Source organism: Hyalella azteca, unplaced genomic scaffold, assembly GCF_000764305.2.
Source record: "Hyalella azteca isolate HAZT.00-mixed unplaced genomic scaffold, Hazt_2.0.2 contig7741, whole genome shotgun sequence".
Taxonomy (NCBI): Eukaryota; Metazoa; Arthropoda; class Malacostraca; order Amphipoda; family Hyalellidae; genus Hyalella; species Hyalella azteca.
Genome location: NW_025937857.1, coordinates 275,480 through 291,494, shown reverse-complemented (window position 1 = coordinate 291,494; position 16,015 = coordinate 275,480). Strand labels below are relative to the sequence as shown.

At 36.5% G+C, this 16,015-nt stretch overlaps 1 protein-coding gene across 1 annotated transcript in view; it reads left to right on the top strand.

Annotated features, from left to right (window-relative positions):
• The window catches only part of LOC108677033, a 107,222-nt gene that overhangs the window by 27,649 nt on the left and 63,558 nt on the right, over window positions 1–16,015 (top strand). Inside the window, exon 2 of the mRNA XM_047881377.1 lies at window positions 11,081–12,073. Coding sequence (XP_047737333.1) covers window positions 11,401–12,073 — 673 coding nt within the window. The 5' untranslated portion in view covers window positions 11,081–11,400. The remainder of the gene's footprint in view (window positions 1–11,080; window positions 12,074–16,015) is intronic.

The following is a 16,015-nucleotide window of genomic DNA, read 5'->3' as shown; positions in this document are numbered from 1 at the left end:
GCATATGAGTGTTTCTGGCTTGTAATTCCTCGGAAGCCTCATATTTAGCAGCCATCCCCTCATCATCATGCATCTTCCTTCACTAGATTCCAGCTCTGACATGTTAGATTAATTCACGTCTTCTATCAGCCGCTATAATCTTCTTCGTCAGAGCTGCAACCTTCAGTTATGTTCCTTGGAATTGTACGAGGAATTTGCTGCTACTTATTGTCTGCATTTGTCTTCTGTATTTGCTGCTACTTATTGTCTGAATTTGTCATCTAAATTTCCTGACACTTATTGACTGCCTTTGTCTTCAAACTTTGCTGCTAACGATTGTTTGTCTTTGTCTCCAAACTTCGCTGCTTTTGATTGTCTGCATTGGTTTTCTGTATACATATGTTGTTACTTATTGAGTGTATTTGACTCCTCAATTTACATTAAAGCCTTACTCTGGTTAGCGGATAAAGTTTAGAGATTTTTAAATTGATTTTAAGTCATGTAGTAGCTGAGTGAAGACTGGCTCTGCTGGTTTTCGATAAGCTTAAAATATAACATAATAAATATAATATAAAATAAAATAATATAATACAATTATATAATATAATATAATATACGTAATATATAGTATAATATAATATTTCAAATATTTTATCTGCGTTTCTAAATTACACGTTTTGAACATAGACAATTCCTAAGCCTGCAGCATTTTGATTTCAATAATGATGCGTTTCTTGGGCTCCGTATTGAGGAACTTTCTTTAGTACTTGTAAGTGTGGCAATAAAGCTAACTTAAAATAAAGGTAATATTTAACTTAAATAAAGTAAAATACTTAAATACTTAAATAAAGCTAATATTTTTATGCCTAATAGAAGTCGCGATCGAAAACATGGTGACCGATGACACTATCTTTATTGACCTGAGTTTCATATAATGATAAGAAATTTTGAATTTAATCTGTAAAAACTGCATGTAATATTATCATACGCCTCCGACCATTATTTTTTTGGATGGGACAAGTGGTCAAAAAAGAATTCTTAACATCGAAATGATGCTGCATTTGCAATTTTTTTCGTTGCTATTTCGATTCTACATCAAGTATTTACACCGCAATATCCATAAGGAGACCACCATCACGACAGCAGCCAGGAAACTGCCTCGCTGACACAATATACAGTCTTGATGCTCCACCTAATGACACTCGCGCTAAAAGCTAACGCAGTTCTCGCCACTATTTCCCTCTGGCATTCCCCTCATTTTCGCTGGACTCCCCTCATTTTCGCGGCACTCCCCTCATTCCCGTTGCACTCCCGCATTCTCGAGGTGAAATTGCTCGTAACACCCTTCTTGCTCCACATAAACGAGGTGTTGGTGCATTTAAATGCACTTGAATTCTCCAGAACTTACTCCTAACTACTTGAATAATCTTTCTAGTAAAGATTTTTAATGATGTGGCGTCTTACGACGTGTTTGATGGAACAAAAAAAAAATAAAAATGACTGGGTGATAAAAGCATGTAAATTTTAAATTTATTAAATTGGTATTCAGGTACCCTGGATGAAGGTAGCGTTAATTAAAGGGTAGCTTAGTTACACGATTTTATTTCAGTAATGTACCAATTCAACCCTTGACAGGCAGGATTATGTCAGATTCACTGACCAGTTCATGATCATTGATTAATGACTAGATAATTAGCAATTAAAAGACATTCAACTTTAGAAGCACAAATAAATGAACTGAATAAGTATAAAAAACATGTTTCAATCATTTCGGGATACGCCAAACAATCCGTCGTCTGCGGTCAAACTTTCGGATTCACCTTCAATTCCAACTTTGAGGCTAGAAATTCGGGTGGTCAACAACATGAACAAATAATTGCCAAAACTTCAAGTACGAAGTTATATGAAAAAAATTCAAGGTAAGGTACTCAATTTAATCAAAATTGTTCCCTTCTTCTAGTCTCAAACTTTAACTATGTCAACAGACTTTGTATTTTACCACAATGTACTTGCGCCATGACAGCAACAACTTTTATCTCGAGAAATAAGTTCTCATGATGCCACTCCGCGTTTCAATATCAGTAAAATATAAACTTTAATGAACTTAAGAAAATCCAACTGTGGCCTACAAATTATTATCATATGAAAATATCTCAACTAATTCAGACAATAGCTTGAATTGTTAGGAATCTACTTCTGTCCCTACGACTTGGCTGTTTTCGTCCGTAGACCTTGTGAAAAAAGTCATTTGTAAATTGGAAAATCTAATTTGAAATGATTACATGGTTCCATTACGTCATCGCGGTAGAGAGCATGGAACGTTATCAAATGTCATGAAAAATGGGTGAATATTTTACATCGTTTTCGTAACTCCTTGCGAAAGAAACTAACACTAACCATCACATGGTCGCCTAGCTATCGATCAAATGACTAAAAATTTTGGCATTGGAAGCCTGGGGGTAATCATTCCTATGATATCTTTACTCTTTATTTCTATTAGAAGCATTATATAAAAAGTTAATATAAAAAACGTGTGACAGCAATGACACCATTACTGTCAATAATTACTCGCCCATAAGTTCCAATGTGGAAGAAATAACAGATTATAAATACAAACAAGAACTCGAGTTGGAATGTCCACCGTAAACCCTGCCATAATTTCCAACATGGGTTCGAGACTTACAAACAGAAGCTGAGTTGCCAATTAGCGCTCAGTGTACGAGCTACAAAATACTTCACTTCAAAGAGACTTCATGCTGGGCAGCGACTACAATTACATACATTATGAGTATACGCGCCTTGTGCTTGGTCAAAGCTTCATTTAAATATTCATAAAGAGCGGCCGCAGAGGCAAGGTTCTGCTTCATTCGATGCTTCATCGCTGAAATTAAGGTGAATTGCCTATGTCATTGTTATCAAGAAATTTATTCGTATTTCTCGGTCTCAAGGTGAAGTAAAAATATAAGAGCATGATATGTTTTGTTTTTAAAAGGAATTGTATGACTTTAAAGCATTAATGGTTCAATTTGATATCCGTTATAATATTAGGTTTTATTTGTATCCAGCATGGCTATGAACTTATGAGGTAAAGACTGTGAAAGATTTATGGTCGATACTAAATTTATTTAATTATCTGAATGTCATAAAATTTCGCAGTAATGTGCATTATTATAATGAGAATGGAGCGAAGCGTTATTCCTGAGTACTTTGGGGGGCTCGGCAATATTTCTTTGCTCAATTTTACCTTGTAAAAATATTGATTAGCACCAAACATTGAATCAAAAAACAATGGAATCATGAAACATTGCTTCAACAAACACTGCATCAACAAACATTGCGCCAACAAACATTGCATTAACAAACATATCATCAAGAAGCATTGCATCAACAAACATTTCATTAACAAGCATTGCATCAACAAACATTCCATCGACAAACATTTCGTCAACTCGACGCTATAAATTACCGTACGTTTTGGTTATTTAGGGAGAAGACGTCGCTGCGTGGCTTGCATTCTGCGTGACTGGAACATCGGATCAAACACTGGCTCTGACAGCGTGTTAAAAAAAGTTTTTTTCTCACGCCTTATGGATCATATTCATGCAATTGGTACTTTGATGTGCGTGTGACCTTCTATTTATAAATAATATGAAGCACTAAAATCCCCCCCGTATCCCATTGTACTCTTTTTAAGAACGAAGATCTTTATTCCCCAATGGCTTTCAAATTTATTTTTTAAAACAAAAATTTCTAATATAATGTGATCATAATTAAATTAATTTATTTCGCAATTGATGTAAATTTGATACTTATATAAAATTCTTTAACAAAATACCATCATAATCTACTAATTATAGGCATTATTAACAATGAAGCACCCAGCCTCATATTCTAGGTATCATTCTAGGTATTATTGCCACTAAAGCACCCAGCCTCATAAAGTAGACATGGGGCCGAGTGTAGCGGCCTGGTACGGTCCGTTAACAAGACACCTGCAAACAAACAAGATGTATTGATCTCGCCGACACTGAACCTCCTAGTCAACCTCCACTTCCGCCATGACCGCAACGCCTAAATTGCGTACAATGTTGGTGCTGGACAGGGTGGAAAAATGACGCAGCTTGTCGTTAATATAATTGTCGAAAAAATTACCTAGGGCGCTGATATTAAACGTGAGGAGACAATGACGGCGGTTGATAGTATAATACATGGGGGAAAAATAACATGGCTAGCCAGCAATATAGTAGGTAAAAAATGATTTTGCTTGTGTGTTATATACCATGGGGAAAATGACTTATCTTGCCCTACTAGGCGAAAAAATGACTTGGGTTTTTCAGTAATTTGCTTTATGGAAAAATGACTTAGCCTGCCGGTAATAAGGTAATAACTTATGGGAATATTGACTTAGCTCGCAGGTAACACAGTTAAAAATAAAAAATTATTATTTCGATACGAATGAATTTCTATAGGTAAATAACTAACGCTGTTCACCGCTACCATTCATGGCCAGAAAATTACGTGATAACTTTGTGCGTGGCAAAACAGCGCTGTACAATTACGGAGGCGCCCGTTAATAACGAATGTCATGATAGGTCGCTACCATGACACGTTAGCACCAAACTATGATGCTACCATGATACACCAACAACAAAATAATTAATCTAAGATACACCAACACCAGTATCTTAAAAAAATATAACTCAGTACTCACTGCAGTGAGTGACAGAGTGCGCATTTTCTCGTTGCCGAGTTTCATGGACACTCAGCAACGTAAAGTCACAGACAGACAGACGGACGGACGGACGGACATGACGAGCACATTAGCGCCTTTTTTCATAAATGAGAAAATGCGCTAAAAAGAGACAAAGAAATATTTTCACGCGTCAGTAATGAAGTTTAAAAAAAATGCCGGTTTTAAAGTCGACAGCTGAACAGGCAGAAAATCAGGCGCTTTTGCCAATCAGCCACTGATTGGCCAATGATAAAGTTCATGTGACTTCAAAGAAGGGCCCCAGGGAACATCAATTGACGATAAAACGAACCAGTTTGTTTGGTCGGGTTGAGTTTCAAACTCAGCTGCTTGTTTGGCTTCTGATTTGCCTCTCAGTCACTCAAAACTTCAAATGGCTTATTAGTATTTTTTCATAACGCTATTTCTACCTGAAATGTATATTTTAGAGTGGAATTCTCAGAAATTTGAACTTGGTCTACTAACCTCTTTTGTAGTCAAAGTTATCCTTAGTAGGACCAAATAGCTGCATTTCTGTTAACTCGTCTTGATGAAGAAATTGACGGCGGATTGAAAAATCTGGAAGTGCGTGTTAGTAGAATGGATTCTCATGTATTAATGATGCAGCTACACGAACAGATATATTAATTTTTCATTGATTTAGCGTGTAAAGTCAAAGAATTACAAATAAATACCGCATTCACAATTATAATATTACGCATATTAGAAAGTCACATTCATTCACAGACTATTTATCATTCAACGGGTCAAACGAAAAAGTTGATTGTCACTTAAGTCACCCTGGAATCAAGCAGTAATTTAAGAGTCCAGAAACTTTGCAACGTACACTTATAATGAGTACAGAACTTCAAGCTCTGGTAGAAATCTCAAAGGCTTGATACAAATGGCCGATGGTCTGTCGGTGTTGATGAAGCAAGTTGTATAATTTGGACTTGGCTGAATGAAAGTTTGGATTAACTGTGAAATAACCTCATGCGATGCATATGTATAATTTTCATGAGACTTATATCAGTGGAAGGTGAGGCCAAAACTACAGTGAATGTAGTAGTCAACTAACGATTTTGGGTGTCACCTATGCTTGTCATTACAAGGTGATTAATTTTGGTTGTCGCATGACTAGGTGATGTGGGGATGTGGTTAAAGTTTTGTGTAAGTTGCTCATATGGAAGAACGGCGTACAGGATATTTCTACATTTTGGAATTATAATATCACCGACAATTTTTTATACGACAGCTGAAAACACTTGAATAATATTAGACAGCAGAGAATGCAGTGTAGTTTCAATGGTAATGATGCTATATACCTATGTTGCATCAATACAGAAAATGTAGTTATGCTCCAATGCTTCCAAAATTAACTGAAGGAATAAATCGGACGTTTCCATAAGAAGCAATGATTATTTAAATTTACGTCAACACATAGAATAACCGAAACACTTGTAGTCAAAGACAAGTATTCCTTGTCTTTGTGTATTCTCCGATACATTTCAACAACCATTCAAGTCAAGCTCACGAGTAAACCATCAGACTAATTACAATGATTTAAATCCCTGCCAGACTGGGAATTATATCTTATAATACTCCTTAATATGTATCTCTGAACTTAGCTTCCTTCAAAGCTACTAGAGAAAAATATATACTCAGAAATAGCCCCACAATTAAATGTAAAAAAATATAGAAATCCAGAGGCAAATTTGTTTCGAAAATTCCCGTGTAGGCCCAAGGTAGCTAGAAGTATTTCGTGTTTTATGGTGACGAAGTTTGGTTGTTGCTCCCGAGACGCCTTCTAGAGTCCCACTCAGAAGTTTGGGAGCAGTAAACCTTTGTCCAAGTGATAGGATTAGTGGGAACACCTTGAGAATGACGCAGCTCTTGCACAGTGATAGCAGATGCTTTGTTTACATTTGGTTTTAAATACGGCGCAGTGTTTTATTGCATTAGTGCTTAATACGGAGAGTGACGCAGTGCCGTATAGCGATAGTGATTAATACGGAGAGTGTCGCAGTGTTTAATTGCGATAGTGATTGATACGGAGAATGGCACAGCACAGTATATATAGCGGTAGTGATTAACACGGAGAGTGGCACAGCATATATAGCGATAGTGATTGATACGGAGAATGGCGCAGGATAAATAGCGATGGTGATTAATAGAGGGCGCAGTATTATATTGCGATAGTGGTTAATACGGAGTATGACTCAACATGTTAACAGCATTTTTTTTATACGAAAATTATTCATTGAGTTTACAGCAAACTTAGTTGATACAAAGAATGGCGCTTTAATTGTAATCTGAACTTGGTTGATTACTGAGAATTGCCACAAATAATGTCGATCGGCATACCAAATACACAATTAATGCTAATACATCGCGACCATGGACTTTGTAAATAGGCAACGAATGTCGGCATAATACGACGATTGACGTTGTAATGTCGCAACAAATGTCGATATAACGCGTAGATTTGCGTTGTAAATACCCAACGCAACGTATTGGGTATAAGAAAAAGAAAAATCATATAGTACGTTTCCAGCTCACGTGATCCTGGCCGTAGAAGTTATTTTCCATCCTACGATGCATAAAACCTTCGCGTGCTCTATTCGTGGAAGTTTATAGCTACGAAGTTCTTACTAAGAAATAAAATAAGACACTATAAGAAAAGAGATGAAATTTGCGAAAGTACCTGTAGAATGGCGGCACTCGTACAGGCACGGACATTACAGCAGCGTATGTGGCTGGCTGTCGCATCCATAAAAAATATAGGCTGATCGTTAAATTTTCTACATAGGAAACATATTTATGAATTCTCTGGTGCACTACCCCAGATTTTTTTATTTACTGTGGGCTTGTGGCCTGGTATTGTGTGCGCCATCTGGACAAGTCCAGTGGGCAAACTTATTCCCCTTTTTATGTCCCTATAGAAAACTGGACAGAAAGAAGAATGGACGGAAAAAAACATGAACTGCAGACCAGAGATTGCGACAGAGCTCGGGATTTGGCTCCAGGTTCTTGGAGCACTCGTAGGAATGTGAGGCATAGACACAAATAACGACACACTTTTTCGTCTTCTTGACCCAGTTTGGCCCGGAGAAAGGCGTATCAACGCTACGTGAAGGAAATGTGTCACTATTCGGACAATGTGACCCAAGCCTTTTTCTGAGTGAAAGGCTCCATCTTACTCGGTAAATAAAGAGGTTCTCAGGACCCTAAAGATAACGGCAGCGCGCACGAGTTATGCGCTTGCTGGCTAAAGGATGAACGTTGGCTCACGGCTGGAATTACCTTGACTGGTCTATTTATTGGATTAGACAATAGTATGATAGTATGAGGTATGTGCTATTTTAGGATATGTTGGTCGCAGATAAGATAGTGATTGTAAGTGGCGAGTTTATGGTTTTGGTTTATGGCGTGCAGTTCTGCTAGCAACCAAAAAAAGTTATTAAATTTATCAGAAGACCTTTTTTTACACCTAAAAGAACGTATCAGTGCAATGTCGCTCATCAGTTCAAGTGTATCACTGTTTGAATATTGGCACACTGTTTGAAATATATTCATTTTTCTGACTGATGGCACATGTCATACCATTTTTGACTGAATTGTTTTGTTGAGGAGTAATAATAAAACAATTAATTTTTTTATCTAAGTAAACTCATGTATTTCCATAAAACAGAATTTCGAAACCATTGTATTAATTAATACGCAAAAAATGAACGACCGTTTTGTGTTGAACCGAAAAATTCCATGAACATTTAAAATTTGTAGTTCGTTATGTACATTAACTGAAAAAAAAAATTTTTAGAGAGTCAGTAAGATGTTGGATGAGATTTCACTAATGATCGTCTTAGTTCAATTGGAAAATAATTTGAAAATTGGGGTCATCTCAAATGATTTCGTTTAGAATTTCCATACGGCTCCGTCTTTTGAAAAAGACGACTAATTGGTGCTGGATTACATATTTTGTTATTTACCTAAATTCTTCACTAAACCGATACAACTTCGACCATAAAACTTCGATCATATTATAGAGTAATATCCATCATGTTCCATATTTTTTTATAGTTTTTCATTCTCCAAACCCACAGGTTGAATTTGTTTAGATTTATTTCCACGTGTTAGTTGGTAAAAAATTGAATGAATCATTTTTATGTTATCATTCGTTATCTGGGTTTGGCGGCTGCCTCAAACATGATAAATTATTTATCTATGACTTACAAATTTTGTTTATTATATTTTGTAAATCTAATTTTTTATTGCATATCTACATTACTCACAAGGTCAATTTTCAATACGATGTTTTGGAATTTTCACGGGCTAATTATATCTGGCGTAGAAAATATATCTTCTGCAAGGAGGCTAGTGTTAAACGTAAAAAAATAAGTGTTAAAAATAAATCCTTACGAAAACCACCGCCGTCCTCTGGAAAATAAACTTTGAAGTTTCCCAGAATCCATAACAAATTTTCTTGGACCATCCCTCGCCCAACAATAATATTCTGTTCTTGGAAAATTTGCGACTTTGAGTGCAATCATAATATATTATATTTTATACAGCAAAATATTTCTACCTACTAATAATCAGCGGATGACACGAATGGTGGATAACTCCTTCATTATGAACATTGTGTTATTCAACGATGCCGTTTACGGTGACGTCAAGATCTACAGAAGCAGTACGTTATTTTCGGTCAAGTTAAAGACATCCGTATAAAGACGCTCTCGAAATCATCGATACGGCACCAACATGTTTCTACTTTGAAACGTTCTCAATTTGTAGTTAAGTTCATTAACTATATTTGTTGCAGTTAGATTTATATTTTTAAGATGTGTCTTTTGTCCCTAATTTCAACAAATATATGATCATTTCACAAATATTTCCCCGAATTACCTCTTTACGTAATGAAACGTACTCTAATTGTATGCACATTTTAGTATCACATCTTTTCACATAGAATTTTATTATTAGAATTGTATAACGAAATGAGAAAGCGACCAAATGTTATGATCATATCACAATAACCTCGCATCAACGGTTCCTAAAATGTAAACATGCTGTGATGAACAAGTCGGGAAAAATGAGTGCCTTATATACAGTCATTTTTAGCGCATTTTCTCATTTATGGAAAAAATGCACTATTTTGCTCGCCATGTCCGTCCGTCCATCCGTCCGTCTGTCCGTTCGTGACTTCAAGTTTTCGTCGACGAGAAAATGCGCTCTCTGTCACTCACTGCAGTGAGTACTGAGTTATATTTTTTGTAATTTTTCGATCTGAAAAATCAGATTCCTCTCGGCACAATTAAGCGCCTTCAAGTCCGCAGGACCAAATCCATAAAGTCAAACAGACATGAGTGTCGTGCTCTATATTTTGATTACATTGATTTTTACTTTTGACTTATCATGAATTGTATTTTTCTATTTTCTTATTATACCTATAATATTTAGCCGCGGTCATGCGAATGGTTTTCGCTTCCTTTTGAACTCCTCTTACGTAGTTCAAAATAACTGCATCTCCCATTTTTTTAACTGGGGACTTGACATTAAGCGTGGACCTTTTAACTTGGACTTGATGTTTGAATGACGCAGATTTAATACAAATTTTATTCATGTAACGAGTAGAAAGGCTCCTAATCAACCATTATTCATATCTTTAACAACGAAAACACTCATTTATTACATTTAATATATTTAGCATTACATAAGCATGCAGTAATGCTGTAGCTGGCGAACAAATTCTTCAGACGAATCCAGCTTCAGATTCGAAACCTTCGCGCGTAGATGGAAATGTTTTTGAAGTGCTCAGGCACCTGAGATGCACCAAAGGCAAAATACTCATCAGTATGCCAGGCATCACAACATCACAGACACTCATCAGTATGCTAGGCATCACGGCAATTGGCTCAGCAGTCTTTGCAGAAGGTTCTTAACATGCAGCCGCGCACCAGAGCGCCTTGAGATGAAGTGCCTAGAGCAAGCCTCCAGTATGAACTCACTTTACGATATTTTATCCAAATCTCTGTAATAGGTTATGGCTTAGTCCGCGTCTTATTTTATTCATGGTTAGTTTAATTCTTAGTGTAATAATCTCGAGGTAATCTCGGTTTGATCGAGAGCGTTAGAGAATACATGCCTTCATTGTCAAACCAAATGCTATGTATTATAGGAATTTGCCTGTGAATTCGTGAAAGGAATTCTTGCAAGTATTGATACAATTTTCATAGATGACTTGTTGATCACGATAATCTTGATATCAGCTTATGACAACCATATGTGTGAATTTCTTTCAATTTTTCATTCAAGTGTTTCATTATTATTATTATAAGTAAATTAATGTGTTTTCTTTCTCTCTCTTTCCAGAACTGATGCAGTCGTCTCGCTGAGAGATTAGACTGCAGTCGTTCACAGAGATGTTGCTTAAATCTGCCTGTACATCCTATAGTCCAAGATAGATCAAAATATCCACGTAGTTTCGGAAAAAATTCAGACTACATACATACAGAACCTACTTTGAATCTTGTATCTTCATCTTATTAATTTCTACAAAACTTAAGCTCAAATTTCACTCTCACAAAAAATATTACTTTTTTCGCGCTGAGAAAAATGTTCTGAGTAACATTGATGATTGTAGCTTTCTCGCATAAAATCCGGACTAATAAAATCAGGTAAGGCTTCCAGCAATGAATATAAAGTATAAGGTGAACATCAATCGTCTGAGAAAGCTCTTCGGATTCTCGGAAAATGTCAGATCCACAGCGCTTCTGCAGCTTGAGTGGCTACCTCCAACTCGGAGAAAAAAACACAAGATGAAGCCACTCCAGAATAAGTCAGAACCGCTCATGATGGATCATCTGAGGAAGGGAGGGAAGCTTTTAACGCAAAGAATGTTTGTCATCACTTTTTTAATATTAACTACAAATTCTCTAGCGTACGGCTTCGAAAGCTCGTTCAACAGCATGGGTTTAGGTCACGAAGACACATTCGAACCAAGTTTCCAAACGAGCTTTTTAGGGGAAGTTGATAACGTATACTTGAAAGAGATAGATAAAACTTACGAATCAAACTTAGACAGCTTAGACTCCAACGCCTTCGAAAACGACTTGCCCGACAAAAGTGACTACCCGTTGCAAAAATACCAAGCAAATATGGCATCGCACTCTGGAGATGATTTCACTGCACATCACAATAAACATAACCACAAAGCTCACTGGCAACACAAGAAGAAAATGACGAAGCTGCAGCAGAACAGGGATTCTCTTTATGAATTCTCCAAGACTGAAGATGAGGTCTTAACCGATGACGTAGGAGTGACAGCAGAAGACATCAAGACTCCAGTCAACGGCCTCGAGAACAGTGAGTATCACTTGTCACAATACGCGCGCCAGAGACGTAATTCCAATACTAATTGCGAGATCCCAAAACCAGGTTCCTATTTGCACTTCTGTTTCTGATTCAGTTTGCCGATCGTGAACGGAAGACCATGTGATGCTATAATAACTATCGTTGAACTTCAGATGATTAGCGATAATAGTTACTGTTGTACGTAAAATAATCAAAAATAATAATAATAATAATTATATAATAATAAATTATAATTTTAATTATAAAAAAAACTAAGATCACAGGGATTTTTTCAAAGATTTTGCGCTATATTTAAACAAGGATCGAAGAATAAGTTCTACATTCCTATTTCTGATCATTGATTACTTTGACTTATTAAAAGTTATTAATTTTTTTGATTCCATGTTTTACGATATCGCAGTTGTAATTGGAATTACCGTCTCTGACAGAGCTGTCAGCAACGCAGCTTTAAAAGCTGTATTCGAGAATGCTTTGAATAATTGTTGAGCTTTATGCAATGATTAATGGATAATAATGATTAAAAATTTTAATTTTAGATATTGTTAGGATGGTCATGAATTGCCCACAACAAATTAGTCTTCATCATTTAAACCAGTCATTTTATAACGCTCCTACTTGCTGACGGATAAAACGCTCGCGAGTTGTCATAAAAAGGATATGTTTGAGTGGTAAGTGGCACTCTATCATGTATTAATTTTATATTGTATCACTTAATTTAATTACTTTTATGTGCGGCGGTCCACAGTCCTTAATTTTGAATATTCGTTCATTTCAAGAACATTCGAAAACGGTATTATTTTGAAAACAGGAGTTTAATTTTTCACGTGCCTGTACCGCAACATTCGTACCTAAAACAAACTTTAATTTAGACATCAAAGTATATCCTAAATTTGTTTAGAAATTAATTCGTTCTGAACGTTACTGCGCTTAGGAATAGCCTAAATTTAATTGGTATTGAAGCTCGAGGCTTTAATCTAAGTCTGTGTGATCCCACAGAAAGCTGGCTCAAAAAAATGACGGTTATAGAAATATAGTTTGCAATAGATATTTTTTCAAAATATTTTGACCTGAAATGTCCTTGCGGTCGTCACCATAGTCGCAAATGCGTACGCATTTCTAGTTGACTTCAATGCCGGCATAATTTGAATAGAACATTTTTTTACATTTACAAGGCTAGGAATATTGCTGTCATTAATCTGTTAATAAAATAATTCCTCAACCAAATTGCGTGAGGCCAACCCAATCAAAAGTCAGATACGATCGACCATCGGCCGCTGATTGGCCGTTGATAATCCGGCGCTGAATTTCAATGGTGTTCCACTCCCAACATGAACACGTCCTAAATATTCCTGGATTTTTTCATACTCCAAGAATTCAGAATTTAATCTTCATGCCTCCTACTCCGAGGCTTGCCAGCAGGAAGCGCTTACATTCTGACACAAATTTTCTTTTTAGACGAGTAATACGCGGCCAACGAATGGCCGATGCTCGGCCGATGATAACGCTTATCTTATTTTTTTCTAACAGAGAATGACAATCTTGTAAAAATATGAACTCATTGGGGGCACCGAGGCTGTGCCACTTTTGCTGGAGCTGAGATTGCCGATGAGGAAAACTCGTAAATTGCTTGGCGCTCCTCATATTTTTGTGATTATTCGGCGCGCCGGAGACAACAGCGAGGCGGATTTTTGTTCCCTTCTTAGAACGTCACTTCATGAGTGAGTGATTTATACCTAGGAAATAATTAGTTAAGAATCGTGCACTGACCTTCAATTTAATGCATCAACACTTTTTTAATCGTTAATTTTCTGCTAAAATATTCAATTTGAATCCGTCAGAAATCTGAGTTTTACTGATTTTGGAAATGCAGGATAAAATTTACTGAACTACATAGAAAGGACTGTTGTAAATTCTTGTCAAACCACTCGAGATTGGCTCAGATTTACCCTTAATTTTCCTGCACCTTAATAATTTTCAGCGTATAACGTATGGCAGGCCAATCCATGTTACGACGAACACTGAGTTGGCTTTATCTTTTGGCTAGCCGTCTACTGGCCACCGATAATCACTGTATAATTTTTATGCATTAAATAATTGATCTGTTTCGTGGGCTCAGAAGTTTTCCGTAGATAATTGAAAATAATGGATGGATAACAGACTTTTTTCCGGTGGCCATTTTCAAACCTACTTGTAATTGACTTATGAATCTTTAAAGCGATAATTCACGTATAAATTTTCAAAACTATAAATCAGTTATTAATTTAGACGAGGAAAGAATCTTTTGAATCGACTAACAATTTATGATCATGGCTTATTGCCAAGTTGCTGTCAAGGAATTTATTATCTGCCCAAATGTTTTGAAAAACCATGATAATTAAATTACCCGTTCAGAATTGATGTTTCTTTACATTTTTATGAGTTTCTCCTTGAAATTTAAGAAAAATTTTGCAGCTTATCCCGAAAGCATTTTTCCCTTTATGTCAATAAATTCCCTCGACGTGCGTTTTACGGAGCCATTAGCTAATTAATGACCAGCTGATGTACACAGGCAACTAATAATCTATTATTAATTTTCAATCGAATTCTTATTTACGAATTCGATCGAAATTGCTACTAAAATTGCAAACGCAACTCCAAGGAAATTATAGAAACGAGAAGACAGATTCATTTCAGACTTTTTCAAGGCTTTTCATTAATCAGGAGAACTTGTCCTGCTCCAAGTCCCCTCATTGTCGTGTTCAAGTTGAGACTCAAAAGTTCGAGTCCCATACGTATAGTTTCTCGAAGAATCGTTGCTGAAGTTGGCCCGAGTGGCGACTTTTTGAGAATCAAAGCGAACTACACGAGCTTCATTACTGCCGAGTTTTTTGTGTGCATATCTCGACATGGATGACTAGACGATTGTTGGGAGCTCGGCATGGATGATTAGACGATTGCTGGAAGCTTGACATGGATGATTAGACGATTGTTGGGAGCTTGACATGGTTGATTAGACGATTGTTGGAAGCATTTGGGAGCACGACATGGATGATTAGACGATTGTTGGGAGCATGACATGGATGATTAGACGATTGTTGGGAGCACGACATGGATGATTAGACGACTGTTGGGAGCATGGCATGGATGATTAGGCGATTGTTGGGAGCACGACATGGATGATTAGACGATTGTTGGGAGCTGGACATGGATGATTAGGCGATTGTAAGAAACTTGGCTCAGATTATTAGATAAATGTTAGTAATCCCACGCGGTTTTCGTTATGGTCAACATTCGTCGTCGACGATTCAATTCGTCGACTATTTCATATTCACAGCCTAGAATAGTGGTGGGGCTGTCTGAATATAATTCTCTTTTCATCTAAAAAAATTTCGACATAAAAGAAGAGAACCCACCCACGATTGGTTCGTTGTCAAACTTTCCTTTATTCTTTTCTTCACTCCCTTAATATTCAACGTCATCTACTTCCTAAAATGTAATATTACATAGGACGTTGGACTCACATATTAGCACGTACTATTTTATACTGATTTCGTCTGCATATGAGTTCTTATGTGTATATTATGACTTGGTATTTGGAGTAACTGAAGCTGGCACGGTAAATTCTCTCTTTTAAGTCAGCTAAGAAGTGGTGCGGGACGTAGCAATTTAATACTCATTCTATCATTTATGTCACCCAGACACTATTTTATAATCATATTATTATTTAATTCGCATTATTACATTTCAAAAGCACATATTACATATTACATTTTCAAAAGCTAGAAGAGTTGGGAAGAACGACCGGATTTTAAGCGAAGTTTTTATCAACAGCTATCAAGTGTGCTTCAAACAAAAAGATTATTATCAACTGTTGGAACTCAGTCCTGTTGGAGCTCTGCGGGACTTGGGTTATCCTATTTATTCATTTCACAGTGTAGCAATTCACTTGGAAAA